This window comes from Euleptes europaea, chromosome 2 (genome assembly GCF_029931775.1).
Source record: "Euleptes europaea isolate rEulEur1 chromosome 2, rEulEur1.hap1, whole genome shotgun sequence".
NCBI classification, from domain to species: domain Eukaryota; kingdom Metazoa; phylum Chordata; class Lepidosauria; order Squamata; family Sphaerodactylidae; genus Euleptes; species Euleptes europaea.
Window position 1 is genome coordinate 135744832 of NC_079313.1, and position 26387 is coordinate 135771218.

General features: G+C 46.4%; 1 protein-coding gene across 1 annotated transcript in view; it reads right to left on the minus strand.

Moving 5' to 3' along the window:
- Positions 1-269: 269 nt before the first annotated feature.
- LOC130473054 (serine/threonine-protein kinase 35-like) overlaps positions 270-26387 on the minus strand; it is a 33018-nt gene continuing 6900 nt past the window's right edge. The window contains exons 2-3 of the mRNA XM_056844575.1: positions 19655-20402; positions 270-286 (exon numbers count right to left, since the gene is read on the minus strand). Of these exons, the coding sequence (XP_056700553.1) occupies positions 19693-20402 (710 nt within the window). The 3' untranslated portion in view covers positions 270-286; positions 19655-19692. The remainder of the gene's footprint in view (positions 287-19654; positions 20403-26387) is intronic.

Consider the following 26387-nt stretch of genomic DNA (forward strand, 5'->3'; position numbering starts at 1 on the left):
TTTTCAGTGAGAAGAATTTTCTCCAGAAATACCTGCACAGAATTAGCTGAACAGCAAAACTGAGGGGGGGTGGGGGCATAGGGGAGAGGGAAGGTAAAAAATAATGTTTAAAACGCTTTAATAGTCTCATTACGACATGGGTTACAACAGCCCCTGCCCTCCGGGGACTTGGAAGAGGATCCTCAGAACTTCACGTTGCTAGAGATCCTTCTTTTGCCCTGGACCATCTTCAGCTTTCTTCTGGGGCATGCAAGTTGTGCAGATCAGAGGTCCCTGGTAAGAAATCCTGGAAGAAAGAAAAACACAGTATTGACTCATAAGAACATAAGAAAAGCCCTGCTGGATCAGCCCATCAAGTCCAGCAGTCTCTTCACACCGTGGCCAACCAGGTGCCTCTAGGAAGCCCACAAGCAAGACGATTGCAGCAGCATTATCCTGCCTGTGTTCCAAAGCACCTCATATAATAGGCCTGCTCCTCTGATCCTGGAGAAAATAGGTATGCATCATGACTAGTATTCATTTTGACTAGTAGCCATGGATAGCCCCCATCCTCCATAAGAACACAAGAAAGGCCCTGCTGGATCAGACCAAAGCCCACCAAAGGCCCATCAAGTCCAGCAGTCTGTTCACACAGTGACCAACCAGGTGCCTCTAGGAAGCCCATAAGCAAAACGACTACAGCAGCATTGTCCTGCGAGACCCCAAATGCCTTCCTCCTTAGCATCTAGCTGGAACACAGAGCCAATGGAACTTCCAAACATAATTCTGTCCATTTCCCTTTTCAAGGAAAGAAAGGAGGGAAGAAGGAAGAAAAGGTCCCCTTTCCCTGCAGAAGAATGTAAGGTGCAGACCTCCTCCCACCCCTGGGTGACCAGCCGAACTCAGAACCTGGGAGCTTCTTTTGCAGTTCATATTGTAAGTGGTAACTGTACTATTTTGATCCCTTTGTCTTCCAATACTCATGTTTCACTGGAATGGCGGCAGCTGACAACTCTCTTGGAACTCATCTCTCCTATTCATGCCAAAGCAGGTGGATTTGATTTAAATCACTCGTCTAGAAGACAAGATTTTTCACGATTTAAATCACTAGTCAGTAAGAAGAAGGGTTGGTTTTTATATGCCGACTTTCGCTACCACTTAAGAAAAAATCAAACCGGCTTACAATCATCTTCCCTCCCCCTCCCCACAACAGATACCCTGTGAGGTAGGTGGGGCTGAGAGAGCTCTAAGAGAGCTGTGACTAGCCCAAGGTCACCCAGCTGGCTTCATGTGTAAGAGTGGGGAATAAAACCTGGTTCTCCAGATTACCTGCTCCCAACCACCGCTCTTAACCACTACACCACACTGGCACTACACCATGCTGGCTATATTTAAATCATGGTTTTCTACATATACAGCACTTCTCAAGATGTTGTTTCATTCGGGCCACCAGGCCTTGCATTTCTTTGTTGCAGTGTTTGTATTTTGCACACATGCCTGCCTTACCCACACGTAGTAGAACTTCATTAAAATATTCCCAAACTGGGTCTCTTTTGCAGCCTGCTGCCATTACAGATTTCCTCCTCCAGGGAGAGAATAATATGATTAACCTCAGGCTATACACACAAAGATCCCAAGACTTGTGGAGAATTCTGCTCAAAAGGTTTCACTGCCATTTTTACTGCTTGCCCCTCCCTCCTCACACTTAGCTCCTTGTGCAGATCTATCCCACTCAAATCAATCTTCTATTTATTGAAGTTCTTGAAACTTAGCACTTTAAGAGGTAAGGGGTTGATTCGGTGTACATAGATTTGCAAAGGAGCAATGGGATTAAGGTCTTTTTTTCAAGTCTGTATGTTTATCTTATAACATTTTTGCTGGGGAGAAGAGGCATGTTATCTCCACAGACACAAATTCACAGTTTTGAGAACTGCAAAACCAAGCATCTATTATGATCTAGACAGAAAAATCGCCCCAAATAATCTTACAGAGCCCTCTGGAAGAGCATGACATTATGAATGGATTAATGGAATTCATTTACCAAAAAATGTAAACATTGCATCAATATACAGCCTCATGCTACATAATTAAAACCTAATCCTTATTTCATGATGAAGAACTTTTGGACTATAATGTATCTTTGATTTAAAAAAACCTCTATTTAGATAGATTTTTCCTCAAAAAGCATTTTATTTTTTAAAAATCCAATTTAAATTTAAAAAAATATATTTATAAATAATAATTGATTTTTATCCACCCTGTGCCAAAATGAACATTTAATAATTTCTGTACCAGCTCAACAATAATGGCTGGTGCGGCAGATCTCGCTCAGGCGAATCAAGTCGACAGATGCAAGGCACTGAATCTCAAGGCACAAGTCTTAATAAACGTCCGGTCAAAGGGATAACCATCTGGGGCTGTGATAACCACATACCTCAACCTATGCTGCTCCAACTGGAGGCTTATTTCCTCCATTTTAGATTTCCTTTTAAAAAAACCTTACATTTTTATACATTTTACAAAACCTCAACTATATACCAATAGCCAAAACAAAACACAGAAGGCTTCAAACGCTTTTACCACATTTCATTAGAGGACTCTCTCCCCAAAATCCCATATTTCACTCTTTGCAGTTTCTTAAACAACTGAATACACTCAAATTCAGATTTAACTTTTACTGTCAAAAAGACAAAAAACGATTTCCACATCACCAGAAAAATGGTGTTTATTGCCTACTATCTGTCTAACGCAGTCTTACTTAACCTTACTAACAATTTGCCATACGTTATTCACTCAATTTTAATGCTCAAGTCTATTTTAGCTGCCAAAATATTCATTTTTTAAAAAAATCATAGTAATCAGCAACAAGCCTTAAAATACCTATAGGACTGATCGGAAGTTGAAGTTTTAGCATTCAGTTCACTTCCTGAATAATTATTACATTAACAAAACCTCCTACATTTACAGCATTTAAGAAAAGCTGTTCTTTAACGTGCATTCCATCTTTTGAGGCATAATATAACAAAAATACAATAATTTATGAAAATTCTCTTTCACGTTTGCCCATACTGCGTTCGCAGGTCGGCTAACAAAGGCTTCCACTATTTCAAAAATAGGACACTTCAATATTAACTCCCAGTGTCTGAGAAGATTACCAATATATATCAATCAGTCCATATATATCATAGAACATATATACTAATCATTGTAGTTTATGATATACCACCAGCCACTGCCACAATCATTATACTATGTTTAGGCATTGAGTTGCAACAGCCAGACTGCTCATTTCGAGTTCATCGCTTTTAGCTTGTTCTGTCTGTTTAAGAATCTTTTTGACGTGTTATTCAGGCAGCTACACTAATCCAGCTTTGACCCCCGCAAACTGTATTTTGTTTTCTCTTACCCATTATCTTTTTGGTAACACTCTATATTATAAAACCCCTTCTAATGGAGAGAGACTATGGTGATACCTTGGTATAACAGCAAATGGAAGAAGAAATAGGGAAGAGTCTTGGTAAAATGTAAACTGTTGTTTCCAGATACTAACTTTAATAGTTGTATATGCAATTATATGTTTGCCATGACCTGGATGGTCCAGGCTAGCCCAATCTTGTCAGATCTCAGAAGCTAAGCAGGGTCAGCCCTGGTGATTACTTGGATGGGAGACCACCAAGAAAGTTCAGGGTTGCTACACAGAGGCAGGCCATGGCAAACAGGCTCTGTTCATCTCCTGCCTTGAAAACCCTACAGGGTCACCATAAGTCAGCTGCAACCTGACGGCGCTCTCCAACACCACGTATGCAATATGCAGGCAGTTTTTTAAAAAACAAAACCAGTTAAGATGCTGGTTTATTCTTGATCACAGAGATGAAAAGCTTTTTAAACAATTGATGGATCTGCTTGCAATCAAAGATGGCAAAACATTATGCTGTAATCATTTATATCGTTGTTATGCTTTGGTTAACATCACAATGTAGTTTATTCCTATGAGATGGGCTAGGACATGGCCTCTTCCTGTTTTTTACACTTTTTGTGCCACTGTATGGTGGAAGTCCGACCTGCTATTGAGCATCACATTTCACCGCATCTTAAGGGAGCCTGTGCTTTCGTGATAACAGTCAAAGCAGGGCAGTTTCCCCCAGTGACTGCCAGTTCACTGTAGCGACAAAGAGTTTGCAACTCAGCATGGTGTAGTGGTTAGAGCAGGGGACCCTAATATGGTGCCTGTGGGTGATATGGCGCCACCAAGTGTTTTTAGGAAGTGGGTGGGGCCAGGTAGGGTTTTCTACCCCACAAGGTTTCTGATTGGCTGTGCAGATTTTCTTAAAGTGTTGCTTTGGCAGCAGCTGCCACCACAGCACAAGGATCTACACTGTATTACTGAAGTTAAGCTGCGGCCATTGTTTTGTGGCTGGCTCCACCTCCTGCAGCAGCCATTTTGTTGCTGTGCCCACCATGCTGTGTCAGAATTGTGCCTGCAGGCTCAAAAAGGCTGGAGACCCCTGGGTTAGAGTGTTGGACTGGGATCTGGGAGAGCCAGGTTCGAATCACCACTGTGCTATGCAGCTTTGCTGTTGACCTTGGGCAGACCTCTCAGCCTAACCTACCTCACAGGCCTGTTGTGAGGATAAAATGGGGGAGGAGAATTATGTAAGCCGCTTTGGGTCGCCGCTGGAGAGAAAGGTGGGGTATAAATGAAGGAAATAAATAAACCCCCAGGTCAAACCTCAGTCACAAGTTCACTAGGTGGATAATCTTAGGTGAGACCCCACCCTTGCATGCCAAATGGTTTTGGTACCCTAACAGTGCTCTGCCCGGCCCAGTGCAGCGAGTTTTTTCACCCCTTCAGCCTTGACCTAGTTTGAAAATAAATAAATAAATAACAAATAAATAAATGTTATCAGTACCCCACTCTCCCTCAGCAAAGCCTGGCTCAGGCCGGGGAACATCATTAAACGCAATATATCAGATACAAATGCAATACCATAACAATTTAAAATCACTACTCAGATAACAAACTCCTCCTGAGGGCACCTAAACACTCCACCTCAGGCAGGATGTCTTTTTTCAGGGGGCCAAAAATATGCCTACTATCGATGCCTACTATCGATGTCGGGGAAAGAGAGGTTAGAGACAGAAAAACATGGGGACAGGAACCCCGCAAGGGTAAGGAAGAAAGGAAAAGGAAAACAACCAGGACGGAATTAAAGGAGAGGTCAGAAGGAAGAGAAAGGAACACAAGGGAAAGGAATTGAACACATGAAGCTGCCTTCTACTGAATCAGACCCAAAGTCAGTATTGTCTACTCAGACCGCCAGTGGCTCTCCAGGGTCTCAGGCTGAGGTCTTTCACATCACCTACTTATAAGAACATACTTGCCTAGTCCCTTTAAGTGGAGATGCCGGGGATTGAACCTGGGACCTTCTGCATGCCAAGGAGATGCTCTACCACTGAGCCACGGACCCTCCGTTGAGAATGAGGGAAAAGCATACTATAATTACAAACTTAACACATGGGAACTCTCTTTTCCTACTGAAAAGCAGCCTGTGCCAAGCTTTGCCCTCACCTTGGGAGCCTGAACACCCTGAGTGGGAATAGGAACAGGCATGAAGCCAATAACTGGGTTCACAGCCCCAAACCCCGTTCTTCTCCTTGACATAATGGGCTGGGGTCTCAAGGGGAGCTCCCCTCCCCCAGCTAGGTGTGGTGTATCTCCTGCCCCAATCATGTACATAAATATCACAACCAGAGATAATCAACAGGTAAATAGTGTCCATGTGATGATTAGACAACCAAAAGCCAAATTCCAGTCTCTACAAGAACAACGAAGGTTTTCCTGGACGGTCCCAAGTGGTCATCCACTCTTCAGGGAGCCAATACATTTACCTGTTGATTATTTCTGGTTGTCATATTTATGTATATGGTTCGTATGACACTTTAATGAGTATATGTTAATAAGCAATACATAGTATATTGTTTATGAATAAGCTGGTTTGTGGCCATTTGTGCTTTATTTTGAGCAGATTTACTATGGTTGCATGAGTGGTGAATTTTGTTGCTTGTCGCATTATCTCCTGCCCCACCATCCCGTCTCAATAACCGAGCTTCTTGGGACGAAGCCTCCAGCGGAAGGCCCAATTATCTGAAGGAAGGATTACGTGGAAAACACAATTGTTAAGGGAGTACGTGCTAATTAGCAATAGATTTTCCTGGTCTCTAATTTTCTTGTTGGGTCTTGGCAAGGGTCCTCCTGAAACCGGAGCTTCGGTTAAAATTGGCCCCCAAAGAGGAGAGAGTTCAGCTGAGGCTGTGGGAATTAGAGCAACATTAAAACAGAGCAGGACAGTTGATTTTTTTTAAACAGGACTAGGAAGAACACAGCAGGTACGTTTTGGGGAAGATGCTCACTGGTGAGAAGAGGAAGCTCTGCAGGGACGCACTGTGTGGAAAGCCCAACTTTGCTTCTGTCCTTTGAATTCCTGCATACAGGAGGTGCGCCAAGTGTTAAGAAGCAGCGTGCACTCTCCTCCCCGCCCCCAACCTCTGGAAAACATTGGTCTCTGCCCATCACAACACTTGTCCCAGCCTAGAGACCTCAGCCCATGTTGAAGTGCTCCAAAATTCAGAGAAATACGGAAATGACTACACAAGTGTCCTGAACACCTTCTACATATGTGTGTGTAAAGTGCCATTCAAGTTGCAGTCAACATACAACAACCCAGTAGGGTTTCCAAGGCAAGAGATTAACAGAGGTGGTTCGCCATTGCCTGCCTCTGCGTACCAACTCTAGACTTCCTTGGTGGTTGCCCATCTAAGCACTATCCAGGGCTGACCCTGCTTAGTTTCTGAGACCTGACGAAATCAGGCTAGCCTGAGCAATTCAGATCAGGGCCTTCTGCAAAAACACATGAAGCTGCCTTATACTGAATCAGACCTTTGGTCCATCAAAGTCAGTATTGTCTACTCAGACTGGCAGCGGCTCTTCAGGGTCTCAGGCGGAGGTGTTTCACATCACCTACTGCCTGGTCCTTTTAACTGGAGTTGCCAGGGACTGATATACTCGGAGGCTATAAGGTACAAGCATGCTGCCACATGAGACTTGAGAAACTACATTCAGAAAGAGCAGGGCAAAGACCATTTTCTAATCCTACTGCTTTTCCACATTTACAGGAATTGATTTCCCCTTGTAATACGGCAAATTAAGAAAGGTATTGCACATATGAGTAGGAAGAAGGGAAAAAATACTCAAAGCATACCCCCAACTCTTCACCAAAACCCATGTCTGCCTGTGGTTGCCCTAATTCTGTGACTGTGTATATCAAGTTAGATCATGAGGACAAATGTTATGCAACTCTATGAAAAGTTAATGACACGGCTCACGCCAATGGAAGGAAAGGCAATTACCACTGTGCAAAGACCAGCATCGCCAGCAGCCCAAACTGAATCTCAGTTGAGCTGACCACAGTTACATGCAGGCAACAGACATGCCTTGCAGGGAGGGGAACAATCTCACCCCCTAATCCAGGCAAACAAACAAAAAAATGGACATAGGCAGACCAGAGGAATTCAGTAAAAGGTTCTACTAGCAGCTGTCCAAATCCAGTTTGAAAAAGGAGTCCAGTGGCATTTTAAGGACAAAACAGACAAAAGGAAGTCTTTCTTCACACAACACATACTTAAATTGTGGAACTCCCTGCCCCAGGATGTGGTGATGGCTGCTAACTTGGAAGGCTTTAAGAGGGGACATGTTCATGGAGGAGGGCTATCCATGGCTACTAGCCAAAACGGATACTAGTTATGATGCAAACCTATTCTCTCCAGGATCAGAGGAGCAGGCCTATTCTACGAGGAGCTGGGGAACATAGGCAGGAGAATGCTGCTGCAGTCGCCTTGCTTGTGGGCTTCCCAGAGGGACCTGGCTGGCCACTGTGGGAACAGACCGCTGGACTTGACGGGCCTCGGTCTGACCCAGCAGGGCCTTTCTTATGTGTTATTATCTATATCAGGGGTCCTCAACGTGGTGCCGCTGGTGCCAATGGCACCCACCAAGTGTTTGTAGAAAGTGCACTGGGCCAGGTGGGGCTTTTGACCAACACTGCTTCTGACTGGCTGGGCAGATTTTTAAAAAACAAGTTGCTTTAGCAGCAGCTGCCACCACAGCTCAAGGATCTTCACTGTTTGACTGAAGGTATGCTGTGGCAACCATTTTGAGATGTGCCCACCATGCTGCATCAAGGGTGCTCACAGGCTGGAAAAGGCTGGGGACCCCCAATCTACATCATTTTATCACACTCTTCCTCCAGGGAGCTGAGGGCAGTATAGGAGGTTCTCCCTTCCCTGTTTTAACCTCAGTCTACCTCCTTCTCAGTGTTACTATGAGAGTATAGCGGCCCGAGGCCCCCCAGTAAGCTTCACAGAGGGATGTGGATTTGAGGATTCTTCCACATCCCAGCCTGGTACTTCAACCACTATACCACACTGCCTCTCTGGAATTACCTTTGGGGTTCACTTGCCAGAGGAATGGACCTTACAGTGCGGTAGCCCTGAGCCAAGGGAGACTCATGACATTCTTCTGCAATCGTGGCGGGGTGCGGGTGGTGGAGGAAGGAAAGTGGCACCACAGCCTGTCCCCCTTCTGGCTGTCCAACCTGGTTAGGAAAAATTCTGCTTCCACAAGGGATTCATTCCAGCTCTCGCCCTTAGCCCCAGCATTATTGTCAGCGTGGTTGTTTAACTAACAATTATCCCCCAACGCTCAAATATCAACAATATTGGCTTTCTTACACGGGAGCGTTATCTTAAATCGTGTCTTGACTGCATTTGCTATGGTCTGTTTCTTGCACATCAATTTGGAAAGCAAGGGAAAATATCTCGCTGGCGGCTTGCGACAAGCCTGATTGAACCATTGAGGCTTAGCTTGTCCCTGGATAACACCAGCCCTCCCCATCTGCACTAACAGGGGATTCCAGGGCTTGGTTCAACCACACCCCCTTGCCGCCTGTCTGAGGTCACCTCCTGTTCACTGAGCGTCTCCAAGGAATGTTCTGCACCGCACCCCACAGGTAACAGCAGGACAGTTCTACACATGATCGCTAATCCCAGGATAAGCCAGTGACACCTGCTGAAAACAAACAAATCAGTGGCTCTGCCACAGTATGGGTAACAGCCCTAGTTCAATGGCGGCGCACAACTTGCGCATGAAGTTCCCAGGTTCGAAGTTCCCAGGTTCAACCCTCCCAAGTGCAGTCAAAAGTAGTAGTAGAAGAAGAGTTGGTTTTTATATGCTGACTTTCTCTACCACTTAAGAAAGAATCAAACCGGCTTACAATCGGCCTTCCCTTCCCATCCCCACAACAGACACCCTGTGAGGGAGGTGAGTTTGGAGAGAGCTGTGACTAGCCCAAGGTCACACAGCTGGCTTCATGTGTAGGAGAGGGGTTCTTAAGATCAGAGTCCACCGCTCATGTGGAGGAGTGGGGAACCAAACCTGGTTCTCCAGATCAGAGTCCACTGCTCCAAACCACCGCTCTTAACCACTACACCACACTGTCTCCACGCTAGCAAATGAAGCCACTACATGGATGTGAGGACCTATCTTGTGCGAGATGGCTTCAGATGGGTTGAATCCAGAATAAATTTTCTGCTCACACCAGGCACTTCTGTTGGTGGAACAGAATATTTGGGCCTCTCTTCCTCTCCCCCACCCCAGTGTGTGTGTTAAGTGCCGCCAAGTCGCTTCCGACTCATGGCGACCCTATGAATGAAAGTCCTCCAAAATGTCCTATCTTTGACAGCCTTGCTCAGATCTTGCAAATTGAAGGCTGTGACTTCCTTTATTAAGTCAATCCATCTCTTGTTGGGTCTTCCTCTTTTCCTGCTGCCCTCAACCTTTCCTAGCATGACTGTCTTTTCCAGTGACTCTTGTTGTCTCATGGCGTGACCAAAATACGATAGCCTCAGTTTAGTCACCCCAGTAGAGCTGTAAAATTTCCAGAAAATGTGAAGCCACAGAAAAGTTTTTTGGGGGGAGGGGGGAAGGAATGAAGTTTTTAGGAAAATGAAAATATATGCAATGCTTACTTTCCTATCAAGCCTAAACTTCTTTTACTGGTTGAACTTATTCAGCATACCAATACTGTACTATTGGCATATTTATGGAATTTTCTTCCATAGCCTCTTTGTTATTCCTATAAGATTATTCCTATAATTGCAATCAATACCCAATACTTGAGGAACAGTTGCAAACAGCCACTGCAGCACACACAAAGATGTTCCTCCCCATCCCTGATCTTTTTCTGTGTGTCGTCCCCCCCACCCCCCGGGCTTCACATCTCTACCCCCTTTTAGACCCTGATCTCCCCAAGACGCTGCTTGGGGAGGGGCAGGGGACAGGGGACCCTCAGGAAAAGCCCGAGAGGCAAAAATTAAGAAAGATGTAGACACGCTGAAATGGGTCCAGAGGAGGGCAACAAAGATGGTGAAGGGTCTGGAGACCAAGTCCTATAAGGAAAGGTTGAAGGAGCTGGGTATGTTTAGCCTGAAGAGGAGAAGACTGAGAGGGAATATGATAACCATCTTCAAGTACTTGAAGGGCTTTCACATAGAGGATGGTGCCGAGTTGTTTTCTGTTGCCCAGAAGGTTGGACCAGAACCAACAGGTTGAAATTAAATCAAGAGAGTTTCCGTCTAGACATTAGGAAGAATTTTCTAACAGTTAGAGCAGTTCCTCAGTGGAACAGGCTTCCTCGGGAGGTGGTAAGTGCTCCTTCCCTGGAGGTTTTTAAGCAGAGGCTAGATGGCAATCTGTCAGGAATGCTGATTCTATGACCTTAAGCAGATGATGAGAGGGAGGGCACCTTCGTCATCTTCTGGGCATGGGTCACTGGGTGTGTGGGGAGAAGGTAGTTTTTCTGTGTGTCGTCCCCCCAACCCCCCGGGCTTCACATCTCTACCCCCTTTTAGACCCTGATCTCCCCAAGACGCTGGGTGTGTGGGGGGAAGGAATTTCCTGCATTGTGCAGGGGGCTGGACTAGATGACCCTGGTGGTCCCCTTCCAACTCTATGATTCTATGAAATTGGGAGGTCAGCATCAGGAAAGGGGAACTGGTAGCAACTAACCCGACCCTTCTGTTTGCTGAAAATTTAGTCAGGATCCAACCCAACATTTACATTCCAGGAGAAACAGGACCACATTAACCAAGCCCCAAGGACTGCAGCATCCTGCAAGACCCCGCCACCTCTCCTCCGAGGGTCTGAAAACAGCATCAACTTGCGTGAGCCAGGAGAAAAACACTTCCCCTGCGTGGGCAAAGCTGGCACTTGGCTCACATGCAAACAGGGGGATGGTCCAGCGGCACGTCTCTCCATTACATAAGGGATGGCTCTCTCTCTCACGCGCGTGCAGCTGTGCTTTTGATAGAGGTTCATTATCGGCTCAGCCTTTGGCCACAGGGCAGGGGGGAGTCTGGAAGAGGCAGCTGGCCTTTGGAATAAACAGCCAGCGGGCAGATCTGTCCCCTCAGCGTGTTTATCATTGCCTGCATTCACTCCTATGAAGAGACTGGCAGGCAGGATTGTCCCCCAGAGGGCACGGCCTGGTTATGCAACCCAGCAGCATCCTGTTAGCGAAGCATGAGTGATCGCAGATGGAGCGCACACACAAAGGTTGGCTGGGTGGGGGGGCAGGAGGAGAGGGAAGGATACGAGATGCCGCCACCGCCCAAAAGCCCCCAAGAGAAAGAAGCCATCCTGCTCAGCATTCCCCCATATCCCAGCAGCAAATCGAGTGTGGATGAAAGCCGCCACTAAAGGCAGGTCCATGGATGGGGACATTCACAGAAGCTCGCGCTTTAAAAAAGCATATCAAGAATTGTTTATTTTGCTTCCCATACAAGGCGAGGAAGAATGCTGTACAGTGAGAAGTCAATGCAGTGCTACATCCCTGTGTGGGAGGCACCGTGGCTCAGTGGTAGAGCCTCTGCTTGCCATGCAGAAGGTCCCAAGTTCAATCCCTAGCATTCCCAGTTGAAAAAAAAAGATCTGGCAGTAGGTGATGTGAAAGACCTTAGCCCTATTACTATGTATGGGTGTGAAAGCTGGACAATGAAGAAAGCGGATAGGAAATGTGGTGTTGGAGGAGAGCGTTACGGATACCATGGACTGCCAAAAAAACAAATCAGTGGGTTATAGATCAAATCAAGCCGGAACTGACCCTAGAAGCTAAAATGACTCAACTGAGGCTGTCCAACTTTGGCCACATTATAAGACGAGAGTCACCAGAAAAAAACAATCATGCTAGGAAAAGTCGAAGGTAGCAGGAAAAAAGACCCAACAAGAGATGGATTGATTCTATAAAGGAAGCCACGGCCTTCCGTTTGCAAGACCTGATCAAGGCTGTTAAAAGATAGGACGTTTCGGAGGACACTGATTCATAGGGTCCCAATGAGTCGGAAGAGACTTGACGGCACTTCACACACACACAAGACCCTGGAGAACTACAACCAGTCTGATTGGACAGTACTGACTGCAATGGACCAAAGGTCTGATGTACAGAATCAATCTACGGATTCACAGGGCCCAGAGTCAGGAGGAAAGGGATTCGTTTTAATAAACAAACTCAGAACCTTTGGGGGGTAAATAGAATTTTCGGCAGCTCCCCCTTCCGAATTGCACTGGCTTCCGACAGTGAGCAAAAGAGATATTTTATACTAATCCTCCATTTCTACTTAAGGAAATCTTTTAAAGTGTCATGACGCAAACCCCACATCAAAACCCACATTAGCATCCGGGGCTGGTGGCTCAGTGACCACATGCCTGAAGTGTGTCCTATACATATCTCAGAGGTATCGCTATAGAGCAGGGGTCCTCAACATGTTGCCCACGGGTGCCACAGCTCCCACTGACACCTTTCCTGGTGCCCATCGTGCTTTAAGAAAGTGGGGGGGGGGGCGCTAGGCAGGGTTTTAGCCCAGCAGAGCTTCGGATTGACTATGCCGATTAAAAGGCATCCTGTTAAACAGAACTTCTGCATGAAATGTTGAAGAGTTACTATCAGAGTTGCATACAATCTCACTTCCTGATATCTTGTGGTTGGGTTTGCCCTCCTGTGGCAGTCGTTTTGGGGCTTTTCCCCGCTGCCCTGTGTCGGAATTCCAAAAGGTTGGGGACTCGCATCAACATGGAAGCAAGAAGATACTCCGGAGATAGAAAGATGGAGAGAGAAAATGGCTGAATATGCAGTGATGGAAAAGCTGACACATTAGCTTAATAGAAGATCTGAGGGGGAGTTTCAGAAGAAATGGAAACTTCATCATGAGTATGCTCAGTTGCATACCGTGCACTAGATTCATTTGAATGTGAACAACAGCTATTGATAAAATAACGTAGGGTGGAGTAGATAGTGGGTTTTTAAGATGCAGGAAAAATAAAGAATAATTTGACTAATTCTAAATGTATGGTAAATGGTTATAAAATGATAAAGATTTGCTAAGCAGCCATGCAAATATGTAACCAAGAATGATAGCTTTAGATTCAAAGCAAATGAATTTATCTATAATATTGTCTTTCAAGAATAAGATGTAATTGCTCAGCTGTTATAAAGGCTGTAAATATACAGCCCTCTTTGGAAGGCTTGATACATTGTATGTATGGGTTTGTATGTTACTTTTTTCTTTTAATAAAAATATTAAAAAAAAAAACAAAAGGTTGGGAAGTCCTGCTGTAGAGTGTCCCCTTGTTTGGAGCATTCTTATGTGTTTGTTTTTTAACTTGTGGCCTGGGGGTGTATACAGTGATAATATTGTGTGCTTAGAAGGCAGTAGTGTATTAAAGTAGTACTGACCAGGGCAGTCAAGATAGTGGCCTAAAAGTAGGACAATGGCTATTCATCCAGGTTGCTGCTAAGTTTTCCTTTTGAACGTCCGCCTCTGATGATAAATTTTCTGGAAGTTCAAAGGGCACTGATAGGAAACATGGCAAGTAACATCTATATGTTGTCCCAAACTGGCATACAGAAAAGAGAACAGCACAACGCTTACGTAACTTCTGGAATGCCTGCTGCACAGCTGAACAGCTACACAAAATCAGGAATTAAGCCTGCCAGAACTCATTCCCCAGTAGGAGGGTTCAGTTCCAGGAACTGGGGGTTAGGCACAAAACCCAATCAGGGCAGCCCAGGGCAGGCCTGTGAGCCTCAAGTCAAATGCAGCCCAGCACCCACACAGAGTAGTTCGGCAGATCCCCTGTTCCACTGTCCATGCAGAAAGAAAGGGAATGTTTATTGTGCCTCTAGTGGTACATATACTAAGTTAGGTTCAGGGTGGCGGGCTGCAGTTGAGCCAGCTTTCTCTACGGCAGGGGTGGGGAACGTCAGGCCCGGGGGCCGTTTAAGGCCCGCGAAATCATTTGGTCTGGCCCTTCGTGGGTCCTGGCAGATCTCTAGCGCAGAAGGATCTAAGACTGGTGATCAGCCCCCTCCCGCGGACAGGAGTAGCCTCTATTCAAGGCAGATGTGAGTTTGTTTTGACAAGAAAAGGAACCTTTTTTCCCCCTTGCAGAAGAGATGTTAGCTATGGAGCTGCTAGGACCACCGAAGAAATGGTGTTAACCCTTTCCCACCTGGGCCATGGAGAAACATATTGGTCAGCTAATATTTAAGTTGATAATTTTGTATGGCCTGCAAATGATGTTATAAATATCCAAATGGCCCTTGGCAGAAAAAAGGTTCCTCACCCCTGCTCTACGGAAAGGTTATGCCCCACCTCAGTCCCTCTCTTCTCCACAGTTCTCTAGACTTCGCTATTTGCCAGTACCAGGACAGTCTAGAGAGTCACCTTACGTACGCAACACTGACCCAGCATCCTGAAAGATTAACACCCCATTGCAGTGAGATGGAGAACCAATGGGCTGTCCAGATGATAGCCTCGTTGTTTGTCACAACCATTCGCTTATACAAGCTTACCTGGGCAATATTGTGGATTTGGTTCCAGACCATCGCAATAAAGCGAATATCGCAAAAGGCGAGTAGCATGAACTTTTTGGTTTCCCAGAGAATAGAAAAGTTATGTGCACTTTTCTATTAAATGTGGAATAGCATGATGTCTAAAAAAAATGAACTGTAATAATGAAAAAGTTTGAAATATTGCCAGAATTACCAAAATGTGAAACAGACATTAAGTGAGCACACGCTGTTGGAAAAATGGCACCAACAGAGTTGCTTGAAAACGCAATATCCGCGAAGTGTAATAAAGCAAGGAATGGCCGTACCTGCTCTCTCCGTGGATCTTGAGACTTTTTCAGCAAAAAATTATGTTCAAGATACACTGGACACCACAACGACTCTTTTGCAAAGGAATGAGTGAAGTATCTAATGGTTGGGATTGTAACTCACTGGACACGCCCCTTAAACATAGCGTAACGCATACGTCTTCGTACCTTTAAACTATTTGCCTAGCTCTTGGAGACTAATTGGTGGTCAACAAAAACAGACCCTCCATGCTCTTACCACAGCTAAAAGTAGAAAAGAGAACCTTAAAGGCTAACAAAATTTCTGGCAGGGTATGAGCTTTCATGAGCCACAGCTCACTTCGTCAGAAACAGCTAGAATGCGATTCCATCTATCCTTAAATAGAGACGAGTGAGTAAGACACACAATGGCAATGTAAATGTCAAAAGCAAGTAAATGACATTATCAGGCGCGATTCAATTAGGTGTGATATGACTGCTAATGTCATTTACTTGCTTTTGACATTTACATTGCCATTGTGTGGCTAATTCCCTCTTCTGTACTGAAGGATAGATGGAATCGCATTCTAGCCGTATCTGAAGAAGTGAGCTGTGGCTCACGAAAGCTCATAGCCTGCCAGAAATTTTTTGTAGTCTTTAAGGTGCTACTGGACTCTTGCTCTTTTCTACTGCTAGTGACAGACTAACATGGCTACCCATCATGATCTACAGCTTCAAAGACTCATTTTACAACACTGGAATGATAAAAGACCGTCTCTGGTAAAGCAATGGATTGAGGAATTTAGACCTCTTTCAATATTTGAACACATGGCATACAGACAGCAATTGCGCATGGACTTGTTTTTAGATATTTGGAAACCATTTATAGAAACCTATGTCTAGATCCACTACCACTGTTCTTACATTTTTGTTTTCACTTTCTGCAAACCTTTTTAACACGTTTTGTTTCTTCCTGGGGCTTTTTTGGAAGGAAATTTAAAAAAGGAAAAAAACACACACAAAGAAGCCCGTTTGTCACAGCATTTTGGGAAGCCGCCTGAAAAATAGCTACCCTTTTCCATTGTTTTGGCCAAGTTTTTCAGGTCTCTGGCAACCTTGGTAACAAATTGTTTGTATATGGCTTTGCAACAGTTGGTCACATGTATAGGTGTATTACGAGCAATGCCTGGAATGGAACAATAAATGAAAACCTTGGGTTCTGTAGGAAGCCGCCTTCCTAGTTTAAGACTTAGAATCTGCAGCAGATCAGAGATCGAACTTCCCAGCTGAGCATTGACGGCCTTCTGTTGAGTCTTTCACCCAGCTCTTCCTTAGCAAGGGGTTTCTGTCTTATTGAGGGGAGGAGCACAGCTTTTACTTTGCGTGGCCACTGGGAATGGGAATCAAACCAAGACCAATTTAGTGAAGGGGCCGTGGCTCAGTGGTAGAGCATCAGCTTGGCATGCAGAAGGTCCCAGGTTCAATCCCCAGCATCTCCAGTTAAAGGGACTAGGCAAGTAGGTGATGTGAAAGACCTCAGCCTGAGACCCTGGAGAGCTGCTGCCAGTCCGAGTAGACAATCCTGACTTTGATGGACCAAGGGTCTGAGTTGGTATAAGGCAACTTCATGTGTTCAACTACCCCCCTTAATTCTAAAGCCACAAGATGGGGCCTCTGTAAAGGACTCTTGTAGGGAGAGAACTGCTCTCCAGACAGAATTGTAAAGCCGGCTTCATAGACAATCTGTGCCAAGGGACGCGTGGGAACCCTGGTGCTAGGATTGTTCTGCATACAGCCATTTGCTGTAATATGATGGAGGAATATGAAAGACAACGGGGAGAATCACATTCACCGGCCAGTCAGGGTGCCTATCACTCCGCAGTTAAATCCAGTACTAGGAAAATCCAGCTGCTGCCACTGAAAACTGTTCTCTTCTATTTTTCTTTGCTTCGCTTGGGAGTAACTTTCAGAAGCCAGCCTCAGTTCTGAATGTTTTGGCCAACCCACTCAGCTAACAATGGCTGCAAGACTGGGGTAGTGTAACACATGCGGCCGCAGAGCATACCCAAAGGGTAGAACAGGCCTTGTGACAGCAGGTGGGCAATTACTGCAGGCCCCAGAGTTATAATTCACCCATGCCTCATTTCAAGCACATTCTGCTTCGTCAAATCACAGAGCAAACCTCCTCTGCCTCACAATCCCGATGCATGCAAGACAGGGCAAATGGCACACAACAAAGTCAGTGCTTAGAAGCCAGACAAGAACCTACCAAAGTTCTTGAAGCAGGATACCAAGGACTATGGACCCCAAAGCAGTGTGGGGGTTAAAGTGGAAACCTGCAGCAGGAAGGGGGGCAACACATGAAGCTACCTTATACTGAATCAGACCCTTGGTCCATCAAAGTCAGTATTGTCTAAGACCGGCAGCAGCTCTCCAGGGTCTCAGGTAGAGGTCTTTCACATCACCTACTTGCCTAGTCCCTTTAATGGAGATGCCGGGGATTGAACCTGGGACCTCCTGCATGCCAAGCAGATGCTCTACCACTGAGCCACGGTCCCCCATCGGCAACCATCACCTTTCAGTCCTCTGCCAATGGAAATGCTGTTCTGTCGGATGAGCTGCTGCACCAGGGGAATGTCACCTTAGGATCCAAGGCCATTACAATGGCTCAGCAGTTTTTGAAATTAGAAGGGGAGCCTCCGCTTGGCATGCAGAAGGTCCCAGGTTCAATCCCCGGCAGCATCTCCAGTTAAAGGAACCAGGCAGGTAGGTGATGTGAAAGACCTCCACCTGAGACCCTGGAGAGCCACTGCCGGTCTGAGTAGACAATCCTGACTTCGATGGACCACGGGTCTGATTCAGTATAAGGCAGCTTCATGTGTTCATCTGTTCAAGCACCTTCCAAGAAAGGGAAAGTGCCAACGCATCTGGTTTCTGAACAGTGTGGCTAACAGTGTCCTGAGAATAAGGCAAGATTACACAGCGAGCCCGGGTTTCACAAGAAGCCATCATTAGTGGTTATGTCTGAACCACACAGCATGTTATTCCTCTCTGCCCTACAAAGCAGGATGAAACCATAGATATGAACAGATTTATAGAAAAGGCAGCAAATACTGGTTGTCTGAATCCCAAATAATGGATTCTCACAAAAGCAGAAATTGCTGATTCCTGCACGGTTTTGTACAACGAACCATGGTTTGCTTTTATGCATGAACTGTGCCCAACGAACCACTTTTCAGCAGACAAAACCTTGCTTGCCTTCAAACACCCACAAATTGGCTTGATCTGCTAGAAAGGAAGGGGGCTGCCAGGTACAAGTGAGCAGCATTCCTGCCCTGCCTGGGCAGCATTGGAACTGAATGCTGGATGTTGCTTTCTACTGTTTTGGAGGACTTTTAAAATGGAAGAGCCAGGCAAAACTGATTTTAATACAGGGCTCGACAAATCACAGGTGCCACTGTGCCTAGAAATTTCATTGTGAAGCCTAGTAGTTTTCAGCAGTCACTTATAGTAAGTGCCTCTTAGTGATTCTCAGCAGAAGTACAAAGCTTATTTAGGTGAGGGACAGAAGTTATCTTTTTGTTGTGATGACAATCATGGTTGTGTGTGTGTGTGTAAAGTGCCGTAAAGTTGCAGCTGACTTCTGGCTACCCCAGCAAGGGGTTTTCAAGGCAAGTGAGAAGCAGAAGTGGTTTGCCATTGCCTTCTTCTGCACAGCCTTCCTTGGCGGTCGCCCTTCCAAGCACCAACCCCAGCTAGCTTCCAAGATCTAACAAGACTGGGTTATACCATGCCACCTTCCCTCCCATAACCATTTATGCACAATACCACTTTTGCTATAGCTTAAAAAAAATGACAAGCAACTGTAATGAGTTTAGGATTAGGATTTTGTGACAGCAGTAATTAGAAAGTATGGTCATTAAAATATAAAATCCTGAAGGCTGAAAAATAAGTCTGGCACTTAAAGCTGAAGAAAAATTGTCAGGACCTGTTATAAAGAAGAAGAGGAGTTGGTTTTTATATGCCGCCTTTCTCTACCTTTTTTAAAAGGAGAATCAAACCAGTTTACAAAATTTGTCAGGGCCCGTAATAAAGAAGAAGAGTTGGTTTTAATACACCGCATTTCTCTACCATTTTATTAAGGAGAATCAAACCAGCTTACAATCTCCTTCCCTCCCTCTCCCCACAACAGACACCTTGTGAGTTAGGTGGGGCTGAGAGAGTTCAGACTGTGACTAGCCCAAGGTCACCCAGCTGGCTTTGTGTGTAGGAGTGGGGAAGCCAACCCGGCTCTCCAGATTAGAGTCCGCCGCTCTTAACCTCTACACCACACAGGGGGAAGCAACTCTTCGTGTATGAATAGGGTTGGAGCCTAGAACATTGTTAAAGGGTCCACTGTCCTACTGAAGCTGTAAGGCCCAAGGCAGAAGAGAGCTCCGGAGTACTCACCCTAATTTTCAAAGCGCACCAACGCTTCAACCTGAGTTTTAAGCAGCACAAGTAACCTGGTCCATCCTGGATTCAAGCTCAAAGGCATCGGGGCGGTCCTGCGGATTAGCAGCCAACATGTCTTTCAAGAGCTGCTTGATCCCCTCAGACATGGAAGTCCTGCGTTTCTGGGGGATGTGCAGCTCCATCTTTGGGTTTTCTAGCAGCGCCTCCCCAACGGGGACAATCTCGGTTCCCTGCTTGATGTAAGTCCCCAGCAGCTCCTTCTTGGTCTCTGCGTCAATAAACGTTATCCTCTCAATCATTGCCCAGATGATGATGCCCAGCGCAAAGATGTCGGCCTTGGCAGTGTAGTGCCCCTCCCAGACCTCCGGAGCCATGTAGAAGTCCGAGCCGCAAGCGGACGACAGCCAGTACTTGTTCACATTCACATCTTTGTTGTCGTTCCCCCCCTCGCCTCGGGCGGTCAAGCCGGCGCACACCTTGCTGAGTCCAAAGTCGGCCACCTTGAGGACAGGCGCGCCGGATTTCTCGGTGATCAGGATGTTGTCCGGCTTCAGGTCCCTGTGCACAATGTGGTTCTTGTGAAGGAAGGCAATGGCGCTCGTCAGCTGGAGCATGAAACTCCTGTTGGTGGCCGGGTCCGGTCTGCGGGAGAGGATGTACTGGTTCAGGTCTCCGCCTTCACAGTACTCCATGACGAACCAGAGATAGCAGGGTTCTTCAGCGTAGCCCAGGATCCTCTCGCCTTGTGGGAGAGAGAAGAGGACAAGGGAAAGTTAATGCACAGGCAAGATGGGGGTTGAAAGAGAGAGGCTAGAGATTCATCACAACCTGTCACCCTGCCCGTCCACCCTCCCTCCAGAAAGACAGTTGTGAATTCTGCCAGAACTATATTGAACATACAGCATGGATTATTTAAGTATATAAAAGGTAGGTGAGCAGTATATGAAGCTTAAAGGTAGTATCCATGCCTAGAGGTCATGCAAATGGGTCAGGTTATCACAGAAGGCATTGAAATTGTGCTCCCTGAACACAGGAAACACTGGAGCGCAAACAATTTCATTAATTGCTGACATTTGCAAGGACCAGAAACCAGATGAAGACACAGAATTTGAGGAAGGCCTCGGCCTCTGTGTCCTGTTGTTGGCCCTCCAGGGGAACCAGTTGGCTACTGGGTGAGACCGGATGCTGAGACTAGATGGACCACCGGTCTGATCCAGTAGGGCTCTGATAAGTTCTGTGCAAGGTTTCAAAGACAAGAAATCAGCCTCTTTCATATGGAACACACTCCAATTACTTTATGAGTTTCTACAACATGCGCTGACAGTAGTCTCAGGAACAGAACCTTTGCCCAAATAGCTGGCAGGTTTGCTGTTTTTCAATGCAATGAGCTCTCTGGGAGCTATTAGGATGAATCAGCGGTGTTACTAAATTGGCATCTCAGAATTTGAAGTTGGGTGGTGCTCATCTGCAATATAGACTATCAACAGGACTCTATGGATAGCACTTAATAAACACAGGTGACTCGTAAGCCAGAGAATATGCAGGGCTATTCATCAGCTGTAGAAGCCCAAAAGGAGTTTCGGTCACAAAGATACCCAAGACAGGGAGGAAAAAATAGGGGGGGGGGAGAACAGGGAGGGGCCGTGGGTCAGTAGTAGAGCATCTGCTTGGCATGCAGAATGTCCCAGGTTCAATCCCCAGCATCTCCAGTTAAAGGGACTAGGAAACCAGGTGATGTGAAAGACCTCAGCCTGAGACCCTGGAGAGCCGCTGCTGGTCTGAGAAGACAATACTGACTTTGATGGACCGAGGGTCTGATTCAGTATAAGGCAGCTTCATGGGGATAGGCCATGGCTCAGTGGTAGAGCCTCTGCTTGGCATGCAGAAGATCCCAGGTTCCATCCCTGGCATCTCCAGTTAAAGGGACCAGGCAAGTAGGTGATAAGAACATAAGAACATCAGAAAAGGCCTGCTGGATCAGACCAAGGCCCATCAAGTCCAGCAGTCTGTTCACACAGCGGCCAACCAGGTGCCTCTAGGAAGCCCACAAACAAGACAAGGTGATGGGAAAGACCCCTGCCTGAGACCCTGGAGAGCCACTGCCGGTCGGAGTAGACAATACTGACTTTGATGGACCAGGGGTCTGATTCAGTATAAGGCAGCTTTATGTGTTCATGTATGTGTTCAAAACAAAGGAGAGGACAGAATGCTCTGGCAGGCACAGAAGAAAGAGAACATCTAATGCAAAAGGGAAGAACAGATGTAGACAATTGGTACAATTCGGTAAACACTACAAATATGCAAACATTTGTGGTACACAAGCATCATTTGCTAAAAGACAGCAACAGTGCACATCTTTCAAAGGATACCAGGCAGATTTTTTGCTGAGACTTGATCGGCAGAAGATTATCCCCAGCACCAGGGGCAAGAAAGACACAAATTCCAGTGCTGAGAACTTTGACATGTTTTTCTAGCACTGAAAGATGCTCCAATTGGAATCCACCTTCAAGCACGCCCATCCTCCCACCTGTATGCCAGCCACAATGTTTACAACCAGAGATAATAACCTTGGCAGGCAGGGACTATTATATAGCACACGCTTCACACCGATGGGAGTGGGGCGGGGGCAAGCTTCAGATCCAGACGTCAGGTCTGGGAAGGGACTTCTTCTGCCTGAGGCTTGGCAGAACTGTACCAAACAGGGAGCCAAAGTGGCTTACAATATCACCTCTCCCTCCCCCATTTTATCCTAACAATCACCCCTTTGGTGAGGGAGATAAGGCAGAGAGAGTGTGACTGGCCTAAAGTCATCTGGTGAGCATCCACAGCAGAGTGGGGATTCCCATGAACACGTGAAGTTACCTTATACTGCATCAGACCACTGGTCCATCAAAGTCAGTATTGTCTACTCAGACCGGCAGCAGCTCTCCAGGGTCTTTCACAACATCTGCTACTTGATCCTCACTGGAGAGGATGGGGATTGAACCTGAGACCTTCTGTATGCCAAGCAGAAGCTCTACCACTGAGCCACAGCCCCTCCCCAAACCAGGGCCTCCTAGATCCTAGACACACTAACCACACTGGCTCTTACCGAACTGGGGGTGGCCACTTTGCATGGTTTTGGCTGCCTGTACACTGGGCTGTGGCTCAGTGGTAGAGCATCTGTTCGGAATGCAGAAGGTCCCAGGTTAAATCCCCGGCATCTCCAGTTAAAGGAACCAAGCAAGTAGGTGATGTGAAAGACCGCTGCCGGTCTGAGTAGACAATACTGACTTTGATGGACCAAGGGTCTTGATTCAGTATAAGGCAGCTTCATGTGTTACATAAGAACATAAGAAAGGCCCTGCTGGATCAGACCAAGGCCCATCAAGTCCAGCAGTCTGTTCACACAGTGGCCAACCAGGTGCCTCTACGAAGCCACTAACAAGACGAGTGCAGCAGCACCATCCTGCCTGTGTTCCACCGGACCCAAAATAATAGGCATGCTCCTCTGGTACTAGAGAGAATAGGTATGCAGCATGACTAATATCCATTCTCACTAACAGCCATGAATAGCCCTCTCCTCCATGAATATGTCCACTCCCCTCTTAAAGCCCTCCAAGCTGGCAGCCATCACCACACCCTGGGGCAGGGAGTTCCACAATTTAACTATGCGTTGTGTGAAAAAATACTTCCTTTTATCTGTTTTGAATCTCTCACCCTCCAGCTTTAGCAGATGACCCCGTGTTCTAGTATTATGGGAGAGGGAGAAAAACTTCTCCCTGCCCACTCTCTCCAAACCATGCATAATTTTATAGACCTCTATCATGTCTTCCCTCAGCCGCCTTCTTTCCAAGCTAAACAGCCCTAAGCGACTTAACCGCTCCCCATAGGGCAGTTGCTCTAGTCCCCTAATCATTTTGGTTGCTCTTTTCTGTGTTCATGACAGCAAATGGGTATCTGACATAGGGGTGCCACCAATCCTGAGGATAAACAACTCTGGATTGCTTTCCCACCCTTTACCTCTTTACGCATCACGAGAACATTGTCTCCCTACACTCCAGCAAGTTAAGAGTGGCGCTCTGGGAAATACGCAAGATGGGAAACAGAATGTACCAAGAGGTGAAGTAAAGCATTACCAAAACAAGCTGGCCACAAGAGGAACCAGACCTCTGATAGCAGCCTCTAATGTCCGGTGGACTGACAGTGGGAAATGTGGGCTATTTGCATAAACAAGTCAGTCACCATGACAATTGCTATGACAATTGAGGTCCACCTCGCAATCTGGCTACCCAGTCGGGAGTGGGGAAAGCCTTTTATAAGAAAAAATGTCTCATGAAGGGTGTGGGCTGTACTGACTTAAGTCAGAAATACCAAAATACCCAATTTTAAGCCACAGGAAGCTAGGGGCATACTCCCACTCGCCCCTACTCTGAAGATGAACACAAAAAGAAGAAAAAAGAAAAAGAAGTCACTGCTCCTGCTTGAAGAAGCAGAGAGGAAAAGCAGTGACCAAGGGGAAGAAGAAGAAGAGCTGGTTTTTTACCCCACATCTCTACCTTTAAGGTATCTCAAACCGGCTTACAATCCCCTTCCCTTCCCCACAACAGCCTGTGTTCCACTGCACCTAATATAACAGGCATGCTCCTCTGATCCTGGAGAGAATAGCTATGCATCATAAGAACATAAGAAAGGCCCTGCTGGATAAGACCCAGGCCTATCAAGTCCAGCAGTCTGTTCACATAATGGCCAACCAGGTGCCTCTAGGAAGCCCACAAACAAGAGGACTGCAGCAGCACCATCCTGCCTGTGTTCCACAGCACCTCACATATAACAGGCATGCTGTTCTGATCCTGGAGGGAATAGGTATGCATCATGACTAGTATCCATTTTGACTAGTAGCCTTGAATAGCCCTCTCCGCCATGAACATGTCCACTCCCCTTTTAAAGCCTTCCAAGGTGGCAGCCATCACCACATCCTGGTGCAGGGAGTTCCACAATTTAACTATCCGTTGTGTGAAGAAATGCTATACATTAATAAAGGAGTTACTGCATGCTAAAGCCAATAGGCAGTGGGCTTCCCTCCAAAAGCCCCTCCACTTATTATATCACAAACTTTTGCTAGTTCACCCACTGGCTTAGCAACAATTGGAAGCACCCCCCCCAAGTTCACTGTGATACCTGAAGGTAAAGGCCAATGCTGTTATTATATATGGTGACCCCCTCCTCAGGCCCTAAATGGCCTGCCTATGAACACATGAAGCTGCCTTATACTGAATCAGACCCTTGGTCCATCAAAATCACTACTGTCTACTCAGACCAGCAGCAGCTCTCCAGGGTCTTAGGCAGGGGTCTTTTACATCACCTACTTTGCCTGGTTCCTTTAACTGGAGATGCTGCTGGGGATTGAACCTGGGACCTTCTGCATGCCAAGCAGATGCTCTACCACTGAGCCACGGCCCCTCTGAAGAGCCAACAGTAAGCGACTTGCCATGAAGCTTGGGGCTAGCTGGAGCTAGAATGCTCAAAGACTGCTCACGCACAGCATGTGAGCACCAAGCATTTCTCCAGAGCCCATCTGGGTACATCCTGTGAGCTCCTGCGCACGCACTCTGCCGAGCAGCCTCTGCGGCTGACACGTGAAGGGGTTGGCTTTGCTATAATAAGCCAGCTCGGTGCAAGCGACACCATGGTTTTGCACATTGTGCAGGCCCAGGCCGCACGGACGTTGTCGCGGGGGGTAGGGCTCCTCACGTTGCTCCAGCATGTGGCTCTGCCTCCAAGCCCCAGACTGAAGGATTGCTTCAGTTTAAGGACACCCTCTTTAAAAACTGTTAAAGAAAAAAGAATTGCAGAACCCCCTTTCACCACCACCAAAGGGCCAATTACAGTCTTTTCTGCTTTTTTATCTGGGATAATTCCTACAAACTTAAAGTTTTAGGGATAAGTTAATGGTGGGGTTTTTTTTTAAAAAAAAAAAATTATGTACAGTTTTAACTTGGAACTGTAAGTAGCCTGGAGCCACAAGGGAAAGGCAGAGTATAAATATTTTAATAAAAAAAACAACACTGGCTGTGCCTGCCATCCCAAAAGGGAATGGCCAGTGACCAGCTGTTTCACTACTGGTTCTGGTGAGCACTAGGGACAAAGAGCACTGGTTCCGGTGGGCAAAGGGAGAAAAAAAGACAAGGCACCTCTTAAAAACTCCACTAGCTCCACAAAAGGCAGCACATGGAAATAATACATTTCCACTAAGATCGGGTAGAGACCGGGTGGAAAGGTGCACCTTCAAGGGCTGGGTAAATCTGAACAAGCTAGAACAGCATCTCTGTTTGTTGGGTGCTAGCCCATTATCTCACATTCTAAGGATATTGATAATTCAGAGGGTGGCCGTGTTCGTCTGCAGTAGAACAGCTAGATTCGAGTCCAGTAGCAACTTAAGAGACCAGCAAGATTTTCGGGGTAGAGCTTTCGAGAGTCAAAGCTCCCTTCATCAGATATCCAGAATCTGACAAAGGGAACTTTGACTCTCGAAAGCTTATACCTCGAAAAATCTCATTGGGTCTCTAAGGTGCTGTGTGTGTGTGTAAAGTGCCGTCAAGTCGCAGCCGACTTATGGCGACCCCTTTTGGTGTTTTCATGGCAAGAGACTAATAGAGGTGGTTTGCCAGAGCCTTCCTCTGCACAGCAACCCTGGTATTCCTTGATGGGAGACCTCCCATCCAAATACTAACCAGGGCTGACCCTG